The 19,654-nt window shown below is 38.0% G+C and overlaps 1 protein-coding gene across 4 annotated transcripts in view; it reads left to right on the top strand.

Moving 5' to 3' along the window:
• NSRP1 (nuclear speckle splicing regulatory protein 1) overlaps positions 1-16,305 on the top strand; it is a 31,772-nt gene extending 15,467 nt beyond the window's left edge. For all 4 annotated transcript variants that reach the window (XM_077837014.1, XM_077837016.1, XM_077837015.1 and 1 more), the window contains 5 exons: positions 4,466-4,522; positions 5,877-6,008; positions 7,061-7,268; positions 12,374-12,482; positions 15,096-16,305. In XM_077837014.1, coding sequence (XP_077693140.1) covers positions 4,466-4,522; positions 5,877-6,008; positions 7,061-7,268; positions 12,374-12,482; positions 15,096-16,146 — 1,557 coding nt within the window. In that variant the 3' untranslated portion in view covers positions 16,147-16,305. The remainder of the gene's footprint in view (positions 1-4,465; positions 4,523-5,876; positions 6,009-7,060; positions 7,269-12,373; positions 12,483-15,095) is intronic.
• The last annotated feature ends 3,349 nt before the right edge of the window (positions 16,306-19,654 follow it).

Raw genomic sequence — 19,654 nt, forward strand, 5'->3', positions numbered from 1 at the left:
AATGACAGGTGGACCTCTTTAGACCTTTGTGTATAAAAACGAGAACCATATATTACTTTTGCAGGTCTATAAATATACAAATACAAATTGATTTCTTGTAGGCTGAGTAGGAAGAAAAACATTCTAACCAGAGTTTGATATTTTGATATGAATACAGAAATAGGTTTTTCCTCTTTCCCCTCCACTCTACCCTGATGGTGCCCTTAGGAGAGCCTGCTCTTATAGCTGGGTCTCAAGGAAAAGTTAGCTAAAAGTTTTCTAAAAGATAAACTCTAGGAATTATTTGGGGGAAAGTTCTGGGGAAGTCAGATGATCACAAGTGATTCCTTCTGGCCTTGGAATCTATGACTATGCCAAGCAGAAGGCAACCTTGTTCCCCAAGAACTGGCGTCGTATCTCAGGGCAGGCTTATCCTAGAACTGCTACAGCAGCACCGCTGCAGTGCTGCTAGTGCACCACCCTCCTGAGCCACGGTAACTGTGTTGGTGTGAGAGCATCTCCTACCGACCTAGTGCTGTCCACGCCGGCTCGTGGATCAGCGTAACTTGTGTTGCTGAGGGGGTGGCTTTTCCACACCCCTGAGTGACTTAAGTTATATCAAAGTAAGCTGTCGTGTACCTTCTACGTCTCCTGTGTAACACTGTCACTATCCCACAAAGTCAGCCCTAAATAGTCTTTTATATTAGGAAAGTTATACTGCTGGTCACATGACGTTGTGGAGATATGTAATATATGTGAAATTAAAATGAAGGTTACTGTTTAGTTTTAAATAAATATTTGAAAAGAATCTGAAATGCTATTTTAAAAATTTGCTTCCTAAAACCACAAGAAAAAAGAAATGGATTAATGAAGTCAGGATTAATTGAATATGTTTGAAAATATAGAAAATGTAGATGAATGCATCCTAATTCCAATCCAAAAAGAATGTTGCAGTGTAAAGGATGTAGTCATGAGCATCACTGTAGACTGTAAAAACAATGAGGAGTACTTGTGGCACCTTAGAGACTAACAAATTTATTTATGCATAAGCTTTCGTGGGCTAAGACCCACTTCATCAGGTGCATGGAGTGGAAAATACAGTAGGAAGATAAATATACATAGTACATGAAAAGATGGGAGTTGCCTTACCAATTCTAACAAGACAATTCGATTAAAGTGGGCTATTTTCCACTCCATGCATCTGATGAAGTGGCTCTTAGCCAATGAAAACTTATGCCCAGATAAATTTGTTAGTCTCTAAGGTGCCACAAGTACTCGTTGTGTTTGCTGATTCAGAGTTGTAGCCATGTTCGTCTGTAACTGTAAACTGTGTGTGTGTATGATTTCGAATGGTTTACATTTGGGCAGGAGTGCAAGGCAGATGGCTCCTCTGCAGTAATTCTGTGAACTGACCAATGGATATAGCGGAACAGCAATGGGTTTGAAACCCTCCTAAAAATAAGTGCATTATTGTTGTCTGTGAGCCATGCTCAGCTTCACAAGCCCTGGGCCTAGAATGTGGTTTGTTTCCACACCATAAGTTATCCACTGCTAGATAAGAGAGCTGCTCCTTAATGATAGGGATAACTGTAATCCTCAGCTTTCCATCCTGGAGTCACTACTGTTTGTTCCCCAAAAGTATACAGCATGCTTTTTTTTTTTTTTTTGCTTTTTTTATTATTATTTATTTTTATTATTACTCAACTTTACAGGATTTACCATTTTTGAAGCCTGGATATAACTTTAGGTTTTTCTCTCTTCTGCCAAGGCCCACTCCATACACAGCTATTCAACCTTTAGCAAAATAGAGCATTAGAATGTGCAGTGTTTCAGAGCTGCTTTTTCTAGTCCTCCTCCTTTTACTTGTCTAATATTGGTCACTTATATTGAAGGAAGTTAGTTATTGAGGGGAAGGGCTTGAAAAGAATAGTTTGAATGGTTTAAGCTTCTTTCTGCTTTCCCTGAATGTAGGCTACATTATAGCAGAAAGCTTGTAAAAAAGTTGAGTACAGGTAAATTAATATAAGTTCTAATATTCAGTGAACACTTGTATATAGTCTTCAAAATATTGACAACTACCCTAGGACCATTGTTTCTGTTGCTGTGCTATAGAAAACAATCAGGGGCCCTTTCAGAGATACTGCCTTGGTTAGGTATAGAGATGGGATACACGAGTTATAAAAGTTCGGTTCTTTTTACATGTACTTACTGCTGGAAGAAGCTAGCAAAGAGATCTATATTTGATATACTAAATACTGTTCAAAGCTTGAGAAACAGCACTTAACTTTTTTCCATGTTGAGAAACAACACTCGGCTTATTTCCGTGTTGACATGATTTCAACAGCATATGAAAGGAGGGACATGGCACATTGCTATTTTGCAAGTGCCAAATGAAAGCAGAAGCTGCATCTATCAGCAGATCTGTTTGAATTTGTGTGTGCTATATTTATTTGGCTTTCCTCAGTGCAACTTTTCATTTCATTTTATTTTTTTTATTAGTGATTGACACAAACGCTCTTTTTAAAAATCTGATGTTGAGCATGGTTCATACATTATTGAAAAGATCAGCTGCCAAAATGCAAAAGAGGTTTTTTTCAGTGTTCCCCCTGGAAAAGACTGCTAATTGATACCTAACTACATAAACAAGGCAATGTGCCATGTCCTCTTAATGAATCTGTTTAACAAACAAAATATTGTCTACTGTTTGGGGGGGGGAAGAGATGCAGTTAAAAAGACAACAGTAACTAAGACATTTTTAGTTTAAAATATGATTAGAAAACTGAGAGAGTTGTATTTGTCTTAATTGACATTTTCAATTTGTTAATTTTTTCAGTTTGTTTCTTATGTTGTGTTTTCTTAAACTACGGAAGGCTAATGTTGCTATTTTCTGGCATATTAAAAACCTTGAAAAGCTTAAAATAAAAGATTAATGGATTAAATGGTTATTGTAACATGACCATAGTTCAGACTCAAGGGCATTTCGTATCTGCAAATTGCAAAACTACTAACATAGCTCAGGACTTGATCAAAACAACTGTTTCATAAGTGCAGGAATACTTATAGGGTATCTGGTTATGGTGTTGTGTACAATTCTTTCATGCCTGATATTGTACTATAAGGTAGAGGTGTGTGTGTAACCACACAAGTTTTGTGTAATTGTGATTCCATGGAAGATTATTTGTACATAGTATTTATGGAAGTACAAATACACAAAACTGCTGTGGTTATGTGTCTACTTGTTAGTGGACACTAATTAGTCTACAGCAAAAAATAGATGTGAAGAATGGAAGCAAGAAAAGAGGGCAGATCAACTAGCATTATCTGCAGAGATTGTGTCAGGAAATTAATTCCTTGGCATTTATGTCCAAGGTATTATAAGATCATTGTGATGAATTTTTTAAATTATTGTTACCTTTAAATTGGCAAATTCCTATAACTTTGTTGTTAATAGTGTGTCCATTATTGTAGAGCTGATGAATTCACAGGCCATGTGAATTCCGACCAGAGACTTTCCTGTTTTATGGCATTAGAAATCTTTTAACCTTTAAAAAAACTGCAGCTATATTTATCTTTCAGTGTTCACCTACAACTCCCTAATGTTAATGGAAATTAGATTAATCTATTGATGGGAGAATAGACCCCTAATACTTAATATACTGTGGGTTTTTGTTTCATTTTCCACAATTTTTTTTTTTTTTGGTAGCAAAAACCAAGCAAGGTTTAGTGCTAAGGAAATTGAGGGGCTGATTCTGCATTAGCCAGGATCATAGTTTCAGAGTAGCAGCCGTGTTAGTCTGTGTTCGTGAAAAGAAAAGGAGTACTTGTGGCACCTTAGAGAACAAATCTGATGAAGTGAGCTGTAGCTCACGAAAGCTTATGCTCAAATAAATTTTAGTCTCTAAGGTGCCACAAGTACTCCTTTTTCGGATCATAGTGTGAGTAGTCACGGTTTAAGCTTCCCTCTATATCACTGCCAGTGCATTTCAGTCTGACCTGCATTACCTATTGCTATTTCAGTCTTGGGTTCTCGCACCACTGCTCTGCTAATATACCTCAACACAGATAATTTTTTTATATGTAACACATACACACAATCAGTGCTCCAGCGCCCTGTGGTATTACACTTGCAAGTATCTCTTGAGCAGAGATTGCTTATTTTGTTGAATTGAACCAAATTGTATTGTTCTTTGGTGAGGTAATTTTCTTGGAAATTGTGTTGTAAAACTGATTATTATTTCTATACTAATTTGGGATAGTTTCTTTCCGTGGTACAATGCACTGATCTATTTTATGTTTGTTAATTAATTTTCAGTTTGTTTCTTACGACTCCTCAGAAAAAAGCTGTAAAAGTTATAATAATAATACAGTGAAACCACTTTATTAAAAAAATAAGCTATGGATTATTATAGTGTTAGAAAAATAAAACCCAGTATCACCTGTGTAAACACAATAATCTAATTTTATTGCTAATAATATCTTTTAATAGGCATCTGTGGGTGAGAGTCTACAAAAAGAAGCATTAAAAAAGCAAGTAATGAAGCAAGTAAGTTGTGGTGTGGGAGTCCTCATGCATATAACAAAGTAAGAAATTGCTATCATTAGTAACCATGCCAGCTAACGATGTTTTGCCTTTGCCAGCAATCTAGGCTGGCTGTCTTCTTGTAATCAACACACAGTTTTTTGTTTTTTTTTTTCAGTGTGGGTAAGAAGACTCCCTTCTTAACCATGCGTTTGTAACTAGTTTGGCCAGTCCCCTTTACTCCCAGTTCTCCATGCATCAGTACATCCCAGAATGCATTGCCACACATGCTGCATGTGCGCAAGTCCTTCACATTTAGAACTAATGTTTAAAAATTCACTCAAACATGGTGATTTTCTGCATCCCATCTGCAATGCAAGACTTCTTTAAAAACAGATTTAGAATTCTCTAGTGCCAATTTTTTGTGTTCCAATTTAGCAAATGTGAAGTAGGAGTCTTCCCCTAGCTGATTTTTAATTTCCATGTTTCTATGGGTGTATTAAATTATTCCACTTTTCTGAACAAGATTGTTCTTGCAATTCTTTGGCTTTGTCCAGGAGCAGCTGAAAAATAGCCTAATGCAAACTTTGTAACTGAAGTTTCCATAGAGCTGAATGTAGTTTACAATAAATACACACACCGTAAAACCACGAGAAGTTGCATTTATTTCTGTGATGTAGAATGTAGTGATGCTTTATTGAATGAATATTTTAAACAACTTTTTTTTGGAGGGAGAATGTAATATTTTAAGGAAATTAAAGATGATAAAGTGTTGAGTTCTTGTATAATGGAGTTCTTACCAACAATGAGTCTTGTATTGGAAGACTCTTGGAAAGTTGTCCAGGAGGAATATGATACTTCTGTAAAGAGACCCAACTACAGGAAAACAATTACACTTAGCCCAAACATAATACAAGGTTATTTATAGGAAGTAAAGTGCATGGGATAAAGTTCTGTAGATGACCTATAGCAGTATATTTAGAGAAAACTATGTAGAAAAATAGATGGATAAATTGGCTAAACTTTTTATTATTTGTATTTATTTAAAAAAATCCCATTGAATCTGAGCTAGGGATATTATTTGATGGGTAATTCTCCACTAAGCAGGATCCATAATAGCTTAATTGCTGTAATTATTATGTTTTCTCATTGTATTCTATTCCTTATCTCCTAAATATCCTTCTTCTTATAATTACTCTTATTTTTAATTCTGATACCAAACAAAGGACTTTGTATATGGAGTTATGGTGAATTTATGTTCAGTTTTGTAGTAGATTTATATAATGAACTAATGTAGTTAAAGCAAAATATATTAATAAAAAGTTTTAAAAGCTTAAAGTTGCAGGCTTCATTGGTCTGTGTTTCTCTTTTTTTTAAGACCAAACTTGAGATTCAGAAGGCCTTGGCAGAAGACTCCACAGTGTATGAATATGACAGTATTTATGATGAAATGCAGCAGCAGAAGAAAGAAAGTAATGCCAAAGTACTCTCCGGAAAAGATGACAAAAAGGTCCATATCTGAAAATGTATGCTGTCTGTGTTACCTCTGTATGCTGGGAATAACCATGGCTATTTAACTGATTTTACTAAGTTTTTTGATATCCTAGTAACCCGTTGTTCATTCTGTAGCAGGGCCCACAAGTGTTGTGCTCAAAATTGTGTTATATAAAATTGTGATGTTGTAAGACTGGTAGTTGTAAGGTGTTGTAAAACTGGTAGTTCATCAAATATTTCAGGACTCTAGTCCCATTTCATTCTGTCGTTGATTGGAAGGACAACAGGTCTGCATAGCTTCCCACCCATAAGTTCTGTGGGACAAGGACCACGTGAATTGCTAGAGAGCCTGTTACAATGGGATAGTCCTGATAGCGCCTTTAGTCACTACAACAGTGCTGCTACTACTAATTCCGAAACAGGCAACCCAACTTAACGGGGGAAGGGCTGTCTTTGGGCAACCTGACCAAATTTTGTAGCAATGAGTATGCCTCTCACTAGTCAGCTGCTGTAGGGTCTGTCAAGAAGCTAAAGTAACTACATTTCATCTGTAACATGTGAACCAATTTCTACAGCCCAATTCCTTATTCTAGAAAATGGTTGAATTATCATGACAAATCACATTTTCATTATTGCTCATTGCATTTGGTAATGGAGTGTTTGTCAGGCTATGATAGGTCTAAATGAAGAATGCCTCCCATTCCCTTATAGCAAGTTGAAGAGGGAGAGAACTATCACAAGACAGAAAACTGCTGGAAGAAAGGTTGTATTGAAAGCATTTGATCTCAGTCTGAGCAGCAGTACACCACTTGAAGCTAGGCTCAGATTTTGTTGAATGCAACTGTTTCATTAATGAGGAGAAAATTCCCATGATCTGGAGCTGAAAAATGTTTGTATTAGTTCATTGAGATAATTGTCCCAGCAGTGGCAACAGTATAAACCAGCTGGGCTGGCTACTGCCATTTTTGTTCCATTAAAAACTGATTTTTTAGTGTACTTAGCAACTCTAATTTGTCTTTTCTCAGCCACCTTGATTCCATCTCATTACTCTTTTTTTCTCCACCTTAGCCCAAATACATCCAAAATATCCTCAAAGCAGCTGAGGTAAGAAAGCAGGAGCAGGAAAAAAGAATGGAAAAAAAAATTCAGAAGGAGCGTGAAATGGAAGGGGGAGAGTTTGATGACAAAGAGGCCTTTGTGACATCAGCCTATAAGAAGAAACTGCAAGAAAGGGCTGAGGAGGAGGAAAGAGAAAAAAAGGAAGCAGCCCTGGAGGGTGAGATTTACACTGAACCAATCTGACTCTCCCTCAAAAGGAAAGTGTGGCCTTTTGCTGTTACAGATAGTGGTCATAGGTGTGATAGAGTTTTCATCCTGGTCTCCGAATTAGGTTGTAGATGGAAAGGAGAGGAAAGTGATCAGGAACAGTCAGCATGGATTCACCAAGGGCAAGTCATGCCTGATTAATCTAATTGCCTTCTATGACGAGATAACTGACTCTGTGGATGAAGAGAAAACAGTGGAGTGGTAGATAGACTGGAGGGTAGGGATAGGATACAGAGGGACCTAGACAAATTAGAGGATTGGGCCAAAAGAAATCTGATGAGGTTCAGCAAAGATAAGTGCAGAGTCCTGGACTTAAGACGGAAGAATCCCATGCACCGCTACAGACTAGGGACCGAATGGCTAGGCAGCAGTTCTGCAGAAAAGGACCTGGGGGTTACAGTGGACGAGAAGCTGGATGAGAGTCAGTGTGCCCTTGTTGCCAAGAAGGCTAACTGCATTTTGGACTGTATAAGTAGGGGCATTGCCAGTAGATCGAGGGACGTGATCGTTCCCCTCTATTCGACGTTGGTGAGGCCTCATCTGGAGTACTGTGTCCAGTTTTGGGCCCCACACTACAAGAAGGATGTGGAAAAATTGGAAAGCGTCCAGCAGAGGACAACAAAAATGATTAGGGGACTGGAACACATGACTTATGAGGAGAGGCTGAGGGAACTGGGATTGTTTAGTCTGCAGAAGAGAAGAATGAGGGGGATTTGATAGCTGCTTTCAGCTATCTGAAAGGGGGTTCCAAAGAGGATGGCTCTAGACTGTTCTCAGTGGTAGCAGATGACAGAACAAGGAGTAATGGTCTCAAGTTGCAGTGGGGGAGGTTTAGGTTGGATATTAGGAAAAACTTTTTCATTAGGAGGATGGTGAAGCACTGGAATGGGTTACCTAGGGAGGTGGTGGAATCTCCTTCCTGAGAGGTTTTTAAGGTCAGGCTTGACAAAGCCCTGGCTGGGATGATTTAGATGGGGATTGGTCCTGCTTTGAGCAAGAGGTTGGACTAGATGACGTCCTGAGGTCCCTTCCAACCCTGATATTCTATGATTCTATGGGGTTCTGTAGTAGTAACAGAAATGTAGGGCTGGAAGGGACATCAAGAAGTCATTTAGTTTACTGCCTATGCTGAGACAGTATTAACCATCCATGTATTTTTGACAGTTTTCCATGCCTCCTGCCCTCACCTTTTATTTTCTCCTCTTTTTTGTCCAGTGAGTTGGCCACATGGTTTTGAGCATCTCTTTTATCCTTTCCAACCTTTCCAGGGCCCCTAACTATCATTTTTGGACACATGCCATGGGGGGGAGGAAATACTTTTAAAATGTATTTTTCTCTACTAGAACTATTGAAAATAAATGAATACATGTCAATGTAATGTCTTCCATATTTTAAGAGGGAAATATTATTTTTATACAGTTAGTACAATTCTAAATAAAGCCATTAAATAATTGTATAACGTCTTAATAACAGAGGAATAAACAAATGTTAATACATACGTATTCATAGATTGTAAGGCCAAAAGCACAGAGAGCATTGTGACTGTCTAGTTGACCTTCTGTATAATACAGGCCATAAAACATCCCAGAATTAATTCCTGTTTGAACTAGAGAAGATCTTTTAGAAAAACATCCAGTCTTGATTTTAAAATCGCCAGTGATGGCGGATCCACTATGACCCTCAGTAGAGAGTTCCAGTGGTTAATTACTCTCGCTGTTAAAAATTTACAGATTGCATTTATTTAGCTTTCAACTTTCAGCCATTGGATCTTGTTGTACCTTTCTCTGCTAGGTTGAAGAGCCCATTATCACATTTTCGTTCTCATATAGGTACTTAATAAATTATGGACAACTCACCACTTAACCATCTCTTAGACTCGAGGAGCTCAGTCTATTTAGCTTATCATTATAAGGCATGTTTTCTAATCATTCTCGTGCCTTTTCTCTGAACCTTTTGCAATTTATCAACATCCTTCTTGAATATGGGCACCAGAACTGGACACAGTATTTCAGGTGTGGTTGTACCAGTGCCAAATACAGCACTAACAGTCCAGCAAGCTCCTTCGCCAGCCCTTTTAAGCTCTTAGGTGTAAGTTATCTAGACTTTCTGATTTTTAAAATGTCTAACATTCGTTGCTGATGTTTAGCATCCTCCTGAGTTACTGTTGGAATGGAAAGCGTTTTATTATCATCCTGTATTATGACTACATCGTCTTGTTTTCCCCAAATACCAAAAAAAAATATTTATTTAACACTTCTGCATTTTCTACATTATTATTGACAATTCTACCATTTCCATCTAGTAAAGGACCAATACCATTGTAAGAATTTTTTGTGTTCCAAATATACCAAAAAAATCCTTATTGTTCTTAAATCTGCTGGCTATAGATTTATCCTTTGTCTTTTTACTTCCCTTACAAATTTTCTGTAATTCCTGGCCTCTGATTTATATTCATTATTATCAGCATCCTCTTTTTTCCCTTTGTTTTTGTTTATAATTTTTATAACCTCCTTCACTTCCTGTGTAAGCCAGGGTGGTATTTTAACTAGTCTGATACCTCCACTCTCCTTGCCCCTTTTCCTGACTTTTTAGTTATCTTTAAAAAAACATATCCTCCAACTCTATCATGCACTCTTTTCCTGACTCTTTTAGTTAATATCTAAAACTGCCATCTTCTACATAAGAAGAAAAGAATGGCCATACTGGGTCAGACCAAATGTCAGTGTAGCCCAGTATCCTGTCTTCCAGCAGTGGCCAATGCCAGATGCCCCAGAGGGAATGAACAGAACAGGGAATCATCAAGTGGTCCAACCCTGTTGCCCATTCCCAGCTTCTGGCAAACAGAGGTTAGGGACACCATCCCTGCTTATCCTGACTAATAGCCATTGATGGACCTATCCTCCATGAACTTATCTCATTCTTTTTTGGACCCTGTTATAGTCTTGGCCTTCATAACATCCTCTGGCAAAGAGTTCCACAGATTGACTGTGCTTTGTGTGAAGAAATACTTCCTTTTATTTGTTTTAAACTTGCTGCCAATTAATTTCATTTGGTTTCCCCCTAGTTCTTGTGTTATGAGAAGGGGTAAATAAGATTTCCTCATTTACTTTCTCTACTTTATGTTTTTAAAGTATTGTGAAGTTGTGGGAAACAAAGACACAAATATACTCTTGGCACATCAGCAGCAGTGAACCCCTGTTGTCCTGCTGTCATGGCATAGTTCCAGTGTTTCAAACACTGGTTATGCCAATGGTATACCAGGCTTTAATTAACAGGCTTTCTCAAACGGCATGTCCTCTATACAATAGTTTCATGTGTCCCTCCCTAGGTAAGGAGGATCTTCCATTTGAGTCATTGTGATGGGGTGTCAACCTCTTCAGGTCTTGTGTGAGGTGAAGGTGATTAGATGGGCCAATTAATTGCCCAGGCTGCACCTGGAGGGGTAGTCATGAGGACAGGCAGGGTGAGAGGGTATGTCAGTTGCTGACTTTATCTCAGTCTTCAATCAGATAAAAAGCTATTACCTGTCTTTTTAAATTTAAATTTTAGTCCACCTCTTTAAAGGAGGATTTTGTATGATATTGATATTCTCTGGAGCCTAAACTTTCTCCACATTTTGTAAATTATCCCTGTAGACTGTTTTTACAGTTTTTTGTTTGCATGTTTTGGAATTAATTTATTTAGGCAAAATTTTAAAAAGAAGCCAATGGTAATTTAAAAAAAAATTAAGATAGTATATCTGTTAAACGTTGTATTATGCCGTGTTGTTGTAGCAATGTCAGTCCCAGGATATGAGAGAGACAAGGTGGGTGAGGTCATATCTTTTATTGGACCAGCTTCTGTTGGTGAGAGAAATTGTTCCAGTAAAAGATTCTACTTTACCCACCTTCTCTCTCAAACACTGTATTGTAGTTTTTAATTCACTAGACCTTTTCCTCTTTGATTAAAACAAAACCAAATGTTTGAGTGTTAGGAGAGGAGTGCTAGGTGTTACGGTTTGTGTACAAGGTATACCATGCCATGTAAAGTTTTTTATAAGCACAGAAAAATTAATTCTTTTGGACTGCTTCAATGTGAAGATGAAAAATAAAATCGACAAAAATAATAGTTTTGCACATAGCTCGACAAAGATGTTGATACCTTTTGATTATATGTAAAACTTTCTTGGACAACTCTGAAAGCTGCTGGCTGTAGAACTACTATGCCTAATACACATGCAACCATTATATTTTCTCTGTATATCACTAATACGTACGTGTGTGTGTGTGTTAACACATATCCTTTTTTCCTATCCCAGTAAAACTGACTGAGTAAAAAGTAATTTCCCTCTTAAAATGAAAAAAGGTACAAAATCTATATTCATTCATTTATTTTTAACGTTTCCAGTAAGGATAAGTTAAATACATTTTAATATTTTTTTTCAAAATGGCCAATAGCACCAAAAATGCATCTGTTAAAAATTATCCCTAGGGGCCCTGGAAAGGGTAGGTGGGACTTCCAAAACCATACAGCCAACTCAATGGGCAAAGAGAGGGCAGGACTAAAGGTGGGGGCATGGAAAGCTGTCAAAAATACATGGTGATGAAAGGTATGGAATTATAACTACTTACTGTGAAGGAAGAGCAGAGAATAACACACTGAACTAAATGAGAGTGCACTTTGTGTCTGTGGTTTACCCTGGCAGATTGCTGTGGGATGTGAGGAAATAGAGTGGAACCTCACTCACATCAGTACTGGTTGCATGATTTTTGCACCTGGAAAGGGGAGGCTGTTAAAGGAGACTAGTGAGTCAGTGTTGCTGAGGAAGAGTCTGTGGCAATATTAGTGGCAATTCTCATGCCAGATTTACAGTCACGTGTCCCAGAGATTAAGAGAGCTGGTTTTAGCCTGAAAGCAGTAACCAGAATGGAAAATAATCAAGTCTGGTAGGCTTACTTTCTTCTACATGTTCAAAATGTCCTGAGCATCTCTTTCTGGATTATGGGTTTACCATGTGTCAATAGGGTCTGGTTAATGTTCATGAAACTAACATCATTCTTATTTTCCTTCCTTTAGCATGCCTGGATGTAACAAAACAGAAAGATCTCAGTGGATTTTACAGACATCTTTTAAACCAGACAGTGGGGGAAGAAGAGGTGCCCAAATGCAGCCTCCGTGAAGCCAGGTAGGACATTATATGTATAGTTTCTTCATGCTGTTCATAATTCCCAGTGTCACTAGAATCATAGTAAGAAGGAAGGCCGTACCAAAGCACTGGTTGGGGAGGAGCTTGCTTTCGAGAGTTGACTACACCATTCTTTGGAAAATGAAAAATCATCATCCTTGGGTGAAAGTATAGAATAGGAGAAGGGTTAGGGTTAAGGGGATACTTACGCTGGTAATACATTCTAGCATTATTCTAAGCTAGTTTTTTAATTTGACATTGTATACATTTTAATAAGCCACATTAAACCAAAAGCTTTGCTACCGGAGGCAGAGTAAGAGAAAGATAGTTTTGGGCTCAGGTGGATAATGATATTTAATGGTTGTGCAACTTCATTTTATCACCCACTGGAAAATTGGAACCAGTGAGTCTCTGTCTTTGTAGCTGGCAGCATTTAACCATAAATATGAAAAAAAACCTTCAGTTTTCTTGATTGGCTTAATACTCATGACAAAAGGAAGCAATCAGATGTACAGCAAGTCCATTGGGAATATTTTAAATTTTACATGTACTGTGTACAACAAAATAATTAAATGCCACTGTGTTTTTGGGCCAATATAGAAAGAACACAGTTGGGTCGTCTCTGGCTGAGATGCTGGCTGGGTTTTTTAATTTTACTGAAGGCTTTATAGCAACCAATGACCACTCAAGGCACTTCATCCAGGTTCATCCAAACTAATTTGTTGGGACCTTAGAAAGTCTTCAGTGATCAGGTGTATGTTCTGTATCCTAAGACTATGAATATTACCTTCAATCAGGAGGCTTCCTGGGACTGAAATTGAAAGGAATCTCAAATTAGTTCTTCGTTTAAAGTGAGGAAGGTTATCACTTTAGACCTACTCCTCCTACTGAGAGACAGGACTTCTGGCCTATATTTATTGTGAGGCTGTGCCACAATCTCAGAAATAGGGAAAATTAGGGGAAAACCTAGCAGGATGTCAGCATACTTAGACCAGCATACCTCCATCAGTCGGATATAAAATGGACAAGTTAGGGCTGCTGTTGTTTGGCACTCTAAGATTTATAGAACCAGCTGCTACAACAGTATGCTCTTCTAAAGCAGCTCTGTATCAAGCTTAAGTTTCACCAGCAAAGTGTATATCTTAAGAGTACCAACAAAACTCATCTTCTGTAATAGTAAAATGAACTGTGCTTTTCACATTTGCCTGTTTATGAAGCCATCCATATGTTGTTGTCTGATTTATGAAGCAATGGCAGTAGTGATTAACCCACTTGGTATTGTATTTGCTTGAACAATTCTCTCAGTTTGAAATTGCTGTATTTAAGTGCAGTTATGTTCAGAAAAGTGACTTTCAGAATGGTGGCTTCTTAGCCAGTGTGTCTGCTTTTTGGGTGTTCAGATCATAATTATTGACTGGAAACAAGTTTTACTGCTCTGAGTCCTATAGAACTAATTAATCTATGGGAAGATAAGTAGGAATCTATTCTGCTGAATCCAACAAAACTGTCAGCCGAGTTGTAGATTTTTGTGGATTTTTTTTCCCTTATGCTGGTGTAAGGTACAGAAAGAAAACATCTAGATTTTCAGATGTCAGACAGAATTTGTAGCACTGCCAAACAGAAATTTCACCTTTGACTTATAAACTTCATCATTTAGAGCTGGAAGATCATTGAAAAAGAATAACTATGGAATACTACAGTGTAATTTTTAGTCATTTTTCCAAGAATAATCATGCTTTAAACCACGGATCAAACTTTCAGCACAACCAGATGGTCCACTGATTCCCAAGGAGAATTTACCACAGACAGTTGCTGTAGCTACATGATTAGTGAAAACAAACGTGGGCTATGGAATTTAAAATTCAAAAGTAAAAAAAGACTGAGGTATTGTAACATTTTTGGGCATTGTCCAAGTTTGATATCGAAGAGTTTGTCCCACGTTTCCTGTTTGATTATATTTAACAAGTTAAGAACTGTAGCAAGATGCTAGTGTCAGTTTAACCACAAGAGTGAGATCCTAGTCAACAAGCACAGAACGAGTCAGGATTATTGTGTTGCAATTTAAAACTTGTAGTATCTTATGAAGACACATGTTTAGGATGAGGAGTTCTGTTTACAGCTATTACTAAAATAATGACAGTTGTATTTGTAACTATCAGACACGAAAAAAAAAATCCCTCCTCTTCTTCATATGGAACTATATGGCATGGGTAGGGTTGTGAGCCACTTAGGAAAGGGTGTGCCATGTAGATAATATTACCAGGATACAAAGCTGTGTCCTGTCCTTTAAAAAAGGATGCTACAGTTGTAAAACTTTACTCATTCTTGAAATTCAAAGCCTACTTTTTCAGTGTGTTGAAAATCAGAGCAGCTGTTTTCTAGGACATGTACAGTACCAAAGAACCTGATGCAAACTTTCAGTACAAATCCCTCAGAGTTGGAATATTAGAACCGGAATACTGGACCAGATTTGGTTGCTTAGTATTTTCAGCTGCATCAATTCTTAAGTGTTGCTCAAGTCCCAACAAAAAGGTCACAAACTCCAGAATAGTTTGACACTGCAGGCTATGTAATATCTTTTTTTTTCCCCTCCCACAACAACAACAAATCTAGGATAAAGGAAGAAAAATCTACCATTAATTCAGATGAATCCATCCAAAGAAACAAAAGTCCAGATGAAAGACCAAGACTTAGAACCCCTGCTAAGGAAGAGGATAACCCAGATGCGGACAGTGACTTAGAAAGTGATAGTGATGATGATGATGATGATCATAAAAATAGCAGAGCTAGTTCTAAAAAGAAGGAAAGTCGTGAGAGCAGTGAGGAGGATTCCAAACATCACAGGAGCTGGAAACACTCCAGCTCATCAGAGTCTTCAAGTGAGGAAGGAAGTCACCACACAAAAACCCATATAAATCGTCCTAGGAGAGGAGAGAGTGGAACAGGTAGAAGGGAAAAAGATGAACACCACAAGGAAAGGGATCGTGAGAGAAGAGATAGAAACCAGGAAAAGGATCGTTGGAGGGAAAAGGAAGACCGACAGAGATATGGGGATCATACCAGTAAAGATAACTACAGAAAGAGGGATGAGCAGGACGACAAACAGAGGGGGAAAGATAGAAAAGAGAGAGAAGGATATGACGAAGGTAGGAAAGAGAGGGAGGACAAGTATTCAGAAAGGGAACGAGAAAAAGAGCGACTAAGAAATGGCAAAGACAGATACAGTGATAGAGAGAGAGGGGAAAAATGCAGAGAAAAGGAGGAACATTTGAAGGAAAAGAGAGAGAGAGATGACAAAGACGACAAGAAATACGGGGACAGGAAGGAAAGTAGTCCTCGAGCCTCAGAAAGGGACAGGGACAAGAAGCAAAGTAGCCCTAGATCCTTAGACAGACAGTGTGACCAGGAAAAGGAGACAAAGGCAAAGGACAGAAAGAGTAATGATGAGAGAATCTCTTGCTCTGAAAGATTTCCCGAGCCAAAAGGTAAGGATGCAGAGGAAGGGCAAAAAGGTGCAGAGCAGGTGGAAAAAAAATCTGTGTGTGTGAGCAAATTTGCCAAGCGGAGCAGTGAAGAGACAGTGGTGTCAGCAAGGGATCGCTACTTGGCTAGGCAAATGGCACGAGTTAGCACAAAATCCTATATAGAGAAAGAAGAGGATTAGCTTCATTTCAGTGGCCATGAACCAAGAGATGATCCACTTTCACTGGTGGAAAAATCACTGCAGCAGGAACTCTGTGTTGAAGTGAAAGTATTTCCTGACTGTTTGTTTCTGGGTTTTTTTAAACTCAGTAATTTAATAAAACAAACTTCTGTTTTGAAATGTTTTGATGGTCTTTGTACATTCATCGAGTCAAATGTACAGGTAGGGTGTTTAATTTAACTGGTTCTGTCCATCCTGGCCTTCAGCACCATAGCCTCTGCTTGTTCTAGAATTTATTCTAAGACAGGGAGTCACACTTATGTATTCTAAACTGATACAGGTGAGAATACCTCAATGCCGTCCTGCATATAATCCTTATCGGCTAATACCAGCCCTACCCCCCTTCTGGAGCAGCGACATTCTCAGACATTACTGTCAAATCACACTATCCAGAAAAGGTAACAGAAAGTGTGCGGGAGAGAGAACTTTAAAGAGAGGGATATGCAGGCAAAATAAACAAAACAATAATTTGGGTGACCCTGTATATTTTGTGGTGTTTTGTAAACCAGGTAAATTTCATCTTGACTATATTTGGATTTGAACATATATAACATATGCGTGGGTTTTTGTTGGTTTCTGGTGCTTGAGGTACAGAAATATTTAAATAAACTGTGTAAGATATGTACTATATCCAGTGCTTAGATCTTTCTTTGATGCCTGTCCTTTGCTAATCTTTAGTGGAAATAGCTGCAGTATTAAACAAATCAGTTATATCTTTCCACTTCCTGTATTACAGTCAGACCTGCTTATTGTGCTATAGCTGATAATGTTGAACTCGCCAGAATAAACCCATTTTGTCAGGGGTTTATAGAACCGTAGTAAAAGTCACTCTCTAAAAATGTGATCTTTGCCAAGTTACGGTTTAAATTATATTTTCAGCAATCCTCCTGGTAGTTTTTATACTTTTTTTCCTGGCAAGTGTATATCTTTTACTTAACAGTGGCTGTGCCAGCACCAAGAACTTAGGCTTCAAAGGGGCTAAAAAGATGATTTAGACATTCTAGATGTAATTTTACTGCATTTCTGTAATTTAAAAGCAGATTTTTAAAACCTTAATAAACATTGCAGCTGAGCACTTGCATGGAGCCTCATTACTTTGAGTGTTTTCAGGCTAAATTATTTGGCCAAGACACTGAGATATAAACTCGATATAAAGTGCTCCTGAAAATTAGGGTGTAAAAAAAGTAGGTTATGTTATTAAGTACCATAATCCTTCCTGTACTTGCCTGCATCTCCTGGTCCAGTTCTTGTTTGGTACAGGCACAATTCTAGTGAGTGAGGCATGTCAGAGACTTATGAAACAAATGAACGGAATGCTGAGATATGATTTAGGCAGTCCAGTTGTCCACTGTAGGATACATTAATGCTCAAATGCTCTATATTGTTGTGTGGGTAAATATATCAACAATAAAATATCCTTACATCTGTGTTCCTTGTGCACTTAGTTTTCATAGTAGCAACAAAGAATTTGGAACAAGGCGTTTTCTAGGGATTAATACCGTCAAAACATCTCTCAACTGCACTTTGGACCACCTGCTCCTTAATCCTCAGGAAATGCACTGCAATTCATCTTTCAGTGCTTGATTGGAAGGTTAGGAAATGCTCTATTGTTGTAAATATCCCTTACTGTTTTGAAGTGTTGGGAAACAGGTTTGTATACTCCAATCCGGAAGATCTGCAACACACAGTTGGAGGTATTACATACAACTCTTATAAACTCCAGAGCTTCCTCAAATGGAGAATTGATTTCCTAATATTTTGTGGACTGGTCATTTCCTGCTAAGGATGATGGAAAGTGTTGCACTGACATGGATGAATTGTCAAGTTTCAAAATATCTCATCAAGGAGATTCACAGTGTGTGGTTTGTGTGACTAAAACATTTTGTAGTGTATGTTCAGGAACAACTGGTGAGTCACTATTGTCCTAGTCGGTTTTGGGAAATGATGCAGAACCTTCAGTAGTCCTTTTCAACATGCCATAAAATGTTTCTCAGAACAGAGTTGGGTTTTGCTTGTTTTAATATTGGTGATATATCTGCTTTTACAGTTTACAGGGAAATCACAAACTGTTTTATCAGTCTGACTGTACTGAACTAGAGAGTAATGTGGCCAACCACCAGTGCCTTCAATTAGACTGTGCCTAGGCTAAGCCAAAAGAGGCCCCAGTACCGTATCTTCTGACCCTTCATCTTAGCTATCAAGTTTTCTCTCTTATCTACCCTGCCAGACCTTGCACCCTCTTGCTTTGAAATCTTTCCTAACCCTCACCAAAATCATTGCTTCAGCCTTTTCTAAACCGAATTGCAATATATTTTAGTAATATTTAATGGGATATTTTGCTTTTGGATAACCCCGGTTTTGATTCATTAATGCAGGCTGGGGAGAAAGGATACTCATTTCTCTACACCTACTCAGTAGATAGAGGAAATGTTAGCAGTGGCAAGGGTGGGAAAAGCAACAAATGTGTGGACTGGTCCCTTTATAGTTCTGTTTACAATGAATTAAACATCTCCCATGAAAGGGAGTGTATTTGAGAAGACATTGCTTGCCAAGGCTTTAGTTATCTCAGCTGCAAACGGTGATTTACAAAATACTGAATATGATGTTCCATCTGCTTTATTTTCTCTTTCCCTGTGGAAATCTATAATAATAAAACACCTTTTCTGTCTGTAAAAGTTCAGTAGTAGAATGGGAGATACGCTTGAGGTTCCTCTGCATCCTCAGTTGAGTGTCAGAATGCAAAGGGAACAAAAACGGGGTTCAGATTGATAGTGGTTGATGACTTTAGGCCAAATTCTTGTTATAGAGCGGTTCAATTCCAGTGCAGTGAATGGAGTTGCACTTGCCTATATTAGGTTTGAATCAAGACAAAATCTTAAGCTGAATTTTCTGAAAAGAGTGCCATTTAATATTCCTGGCATATGTCTTGAATGGAAACGTTAATCAAACCTTGGTGCTCAACTGTAGCAGCATCTGTCTACCTGCTTCCCTGTTATTTTGTTCATCAGACTTACGTATACAGAGATGAAAGAGGAGTTTAAAAAATCTAACTGCAAAGCCATGTCAATTCACAAATACCTTAGAGTTGGTTCAATATGCAAGTTTATTGAGCAACTAAGCATCTATTCCAAATGTGGAGGAGTTTTCTTTTGTGAGTCTGTTTAAACAGATGTCATGAATATTCCTATTACAGTGGAGTTCAAGTGATGTTTTCAAGGATGGGCCAACATACAAACAGTCAAGGGGTTACACCGCCTTTTGTTGAGGCAGTCTGGTCAGCATAGTGAACTGTGTGGATACTCTTTTTGCTGAAACTGAATCTTATTGTTGGAAAACGTTTGTCTTTCTGAATCCATGCTTTTCTCTCTCTCAAGAGATGGGACAGACATGCATATTTATTATGATATTAAATTTATTACAATAACAGTTTACAAGACAAGGCACATACTGATGACTTACAATCCAGCTT

Source organism: Eretmochelys imbricata, chromosome 17 (genome assembly GCF_965152235.1).
Source record: "Eretmochelys imbricata isolate rEreImb1 chromosome 17, rEreImb1.hap1, whole genome shotgun sequence".
NCBI classification, from domain to species: domain Eukaryota; kingdom Metazoa; phylum Chordata; order Testudines; family Cheloniidae; genus Eretmochelys; species Eretmochelys imbricata.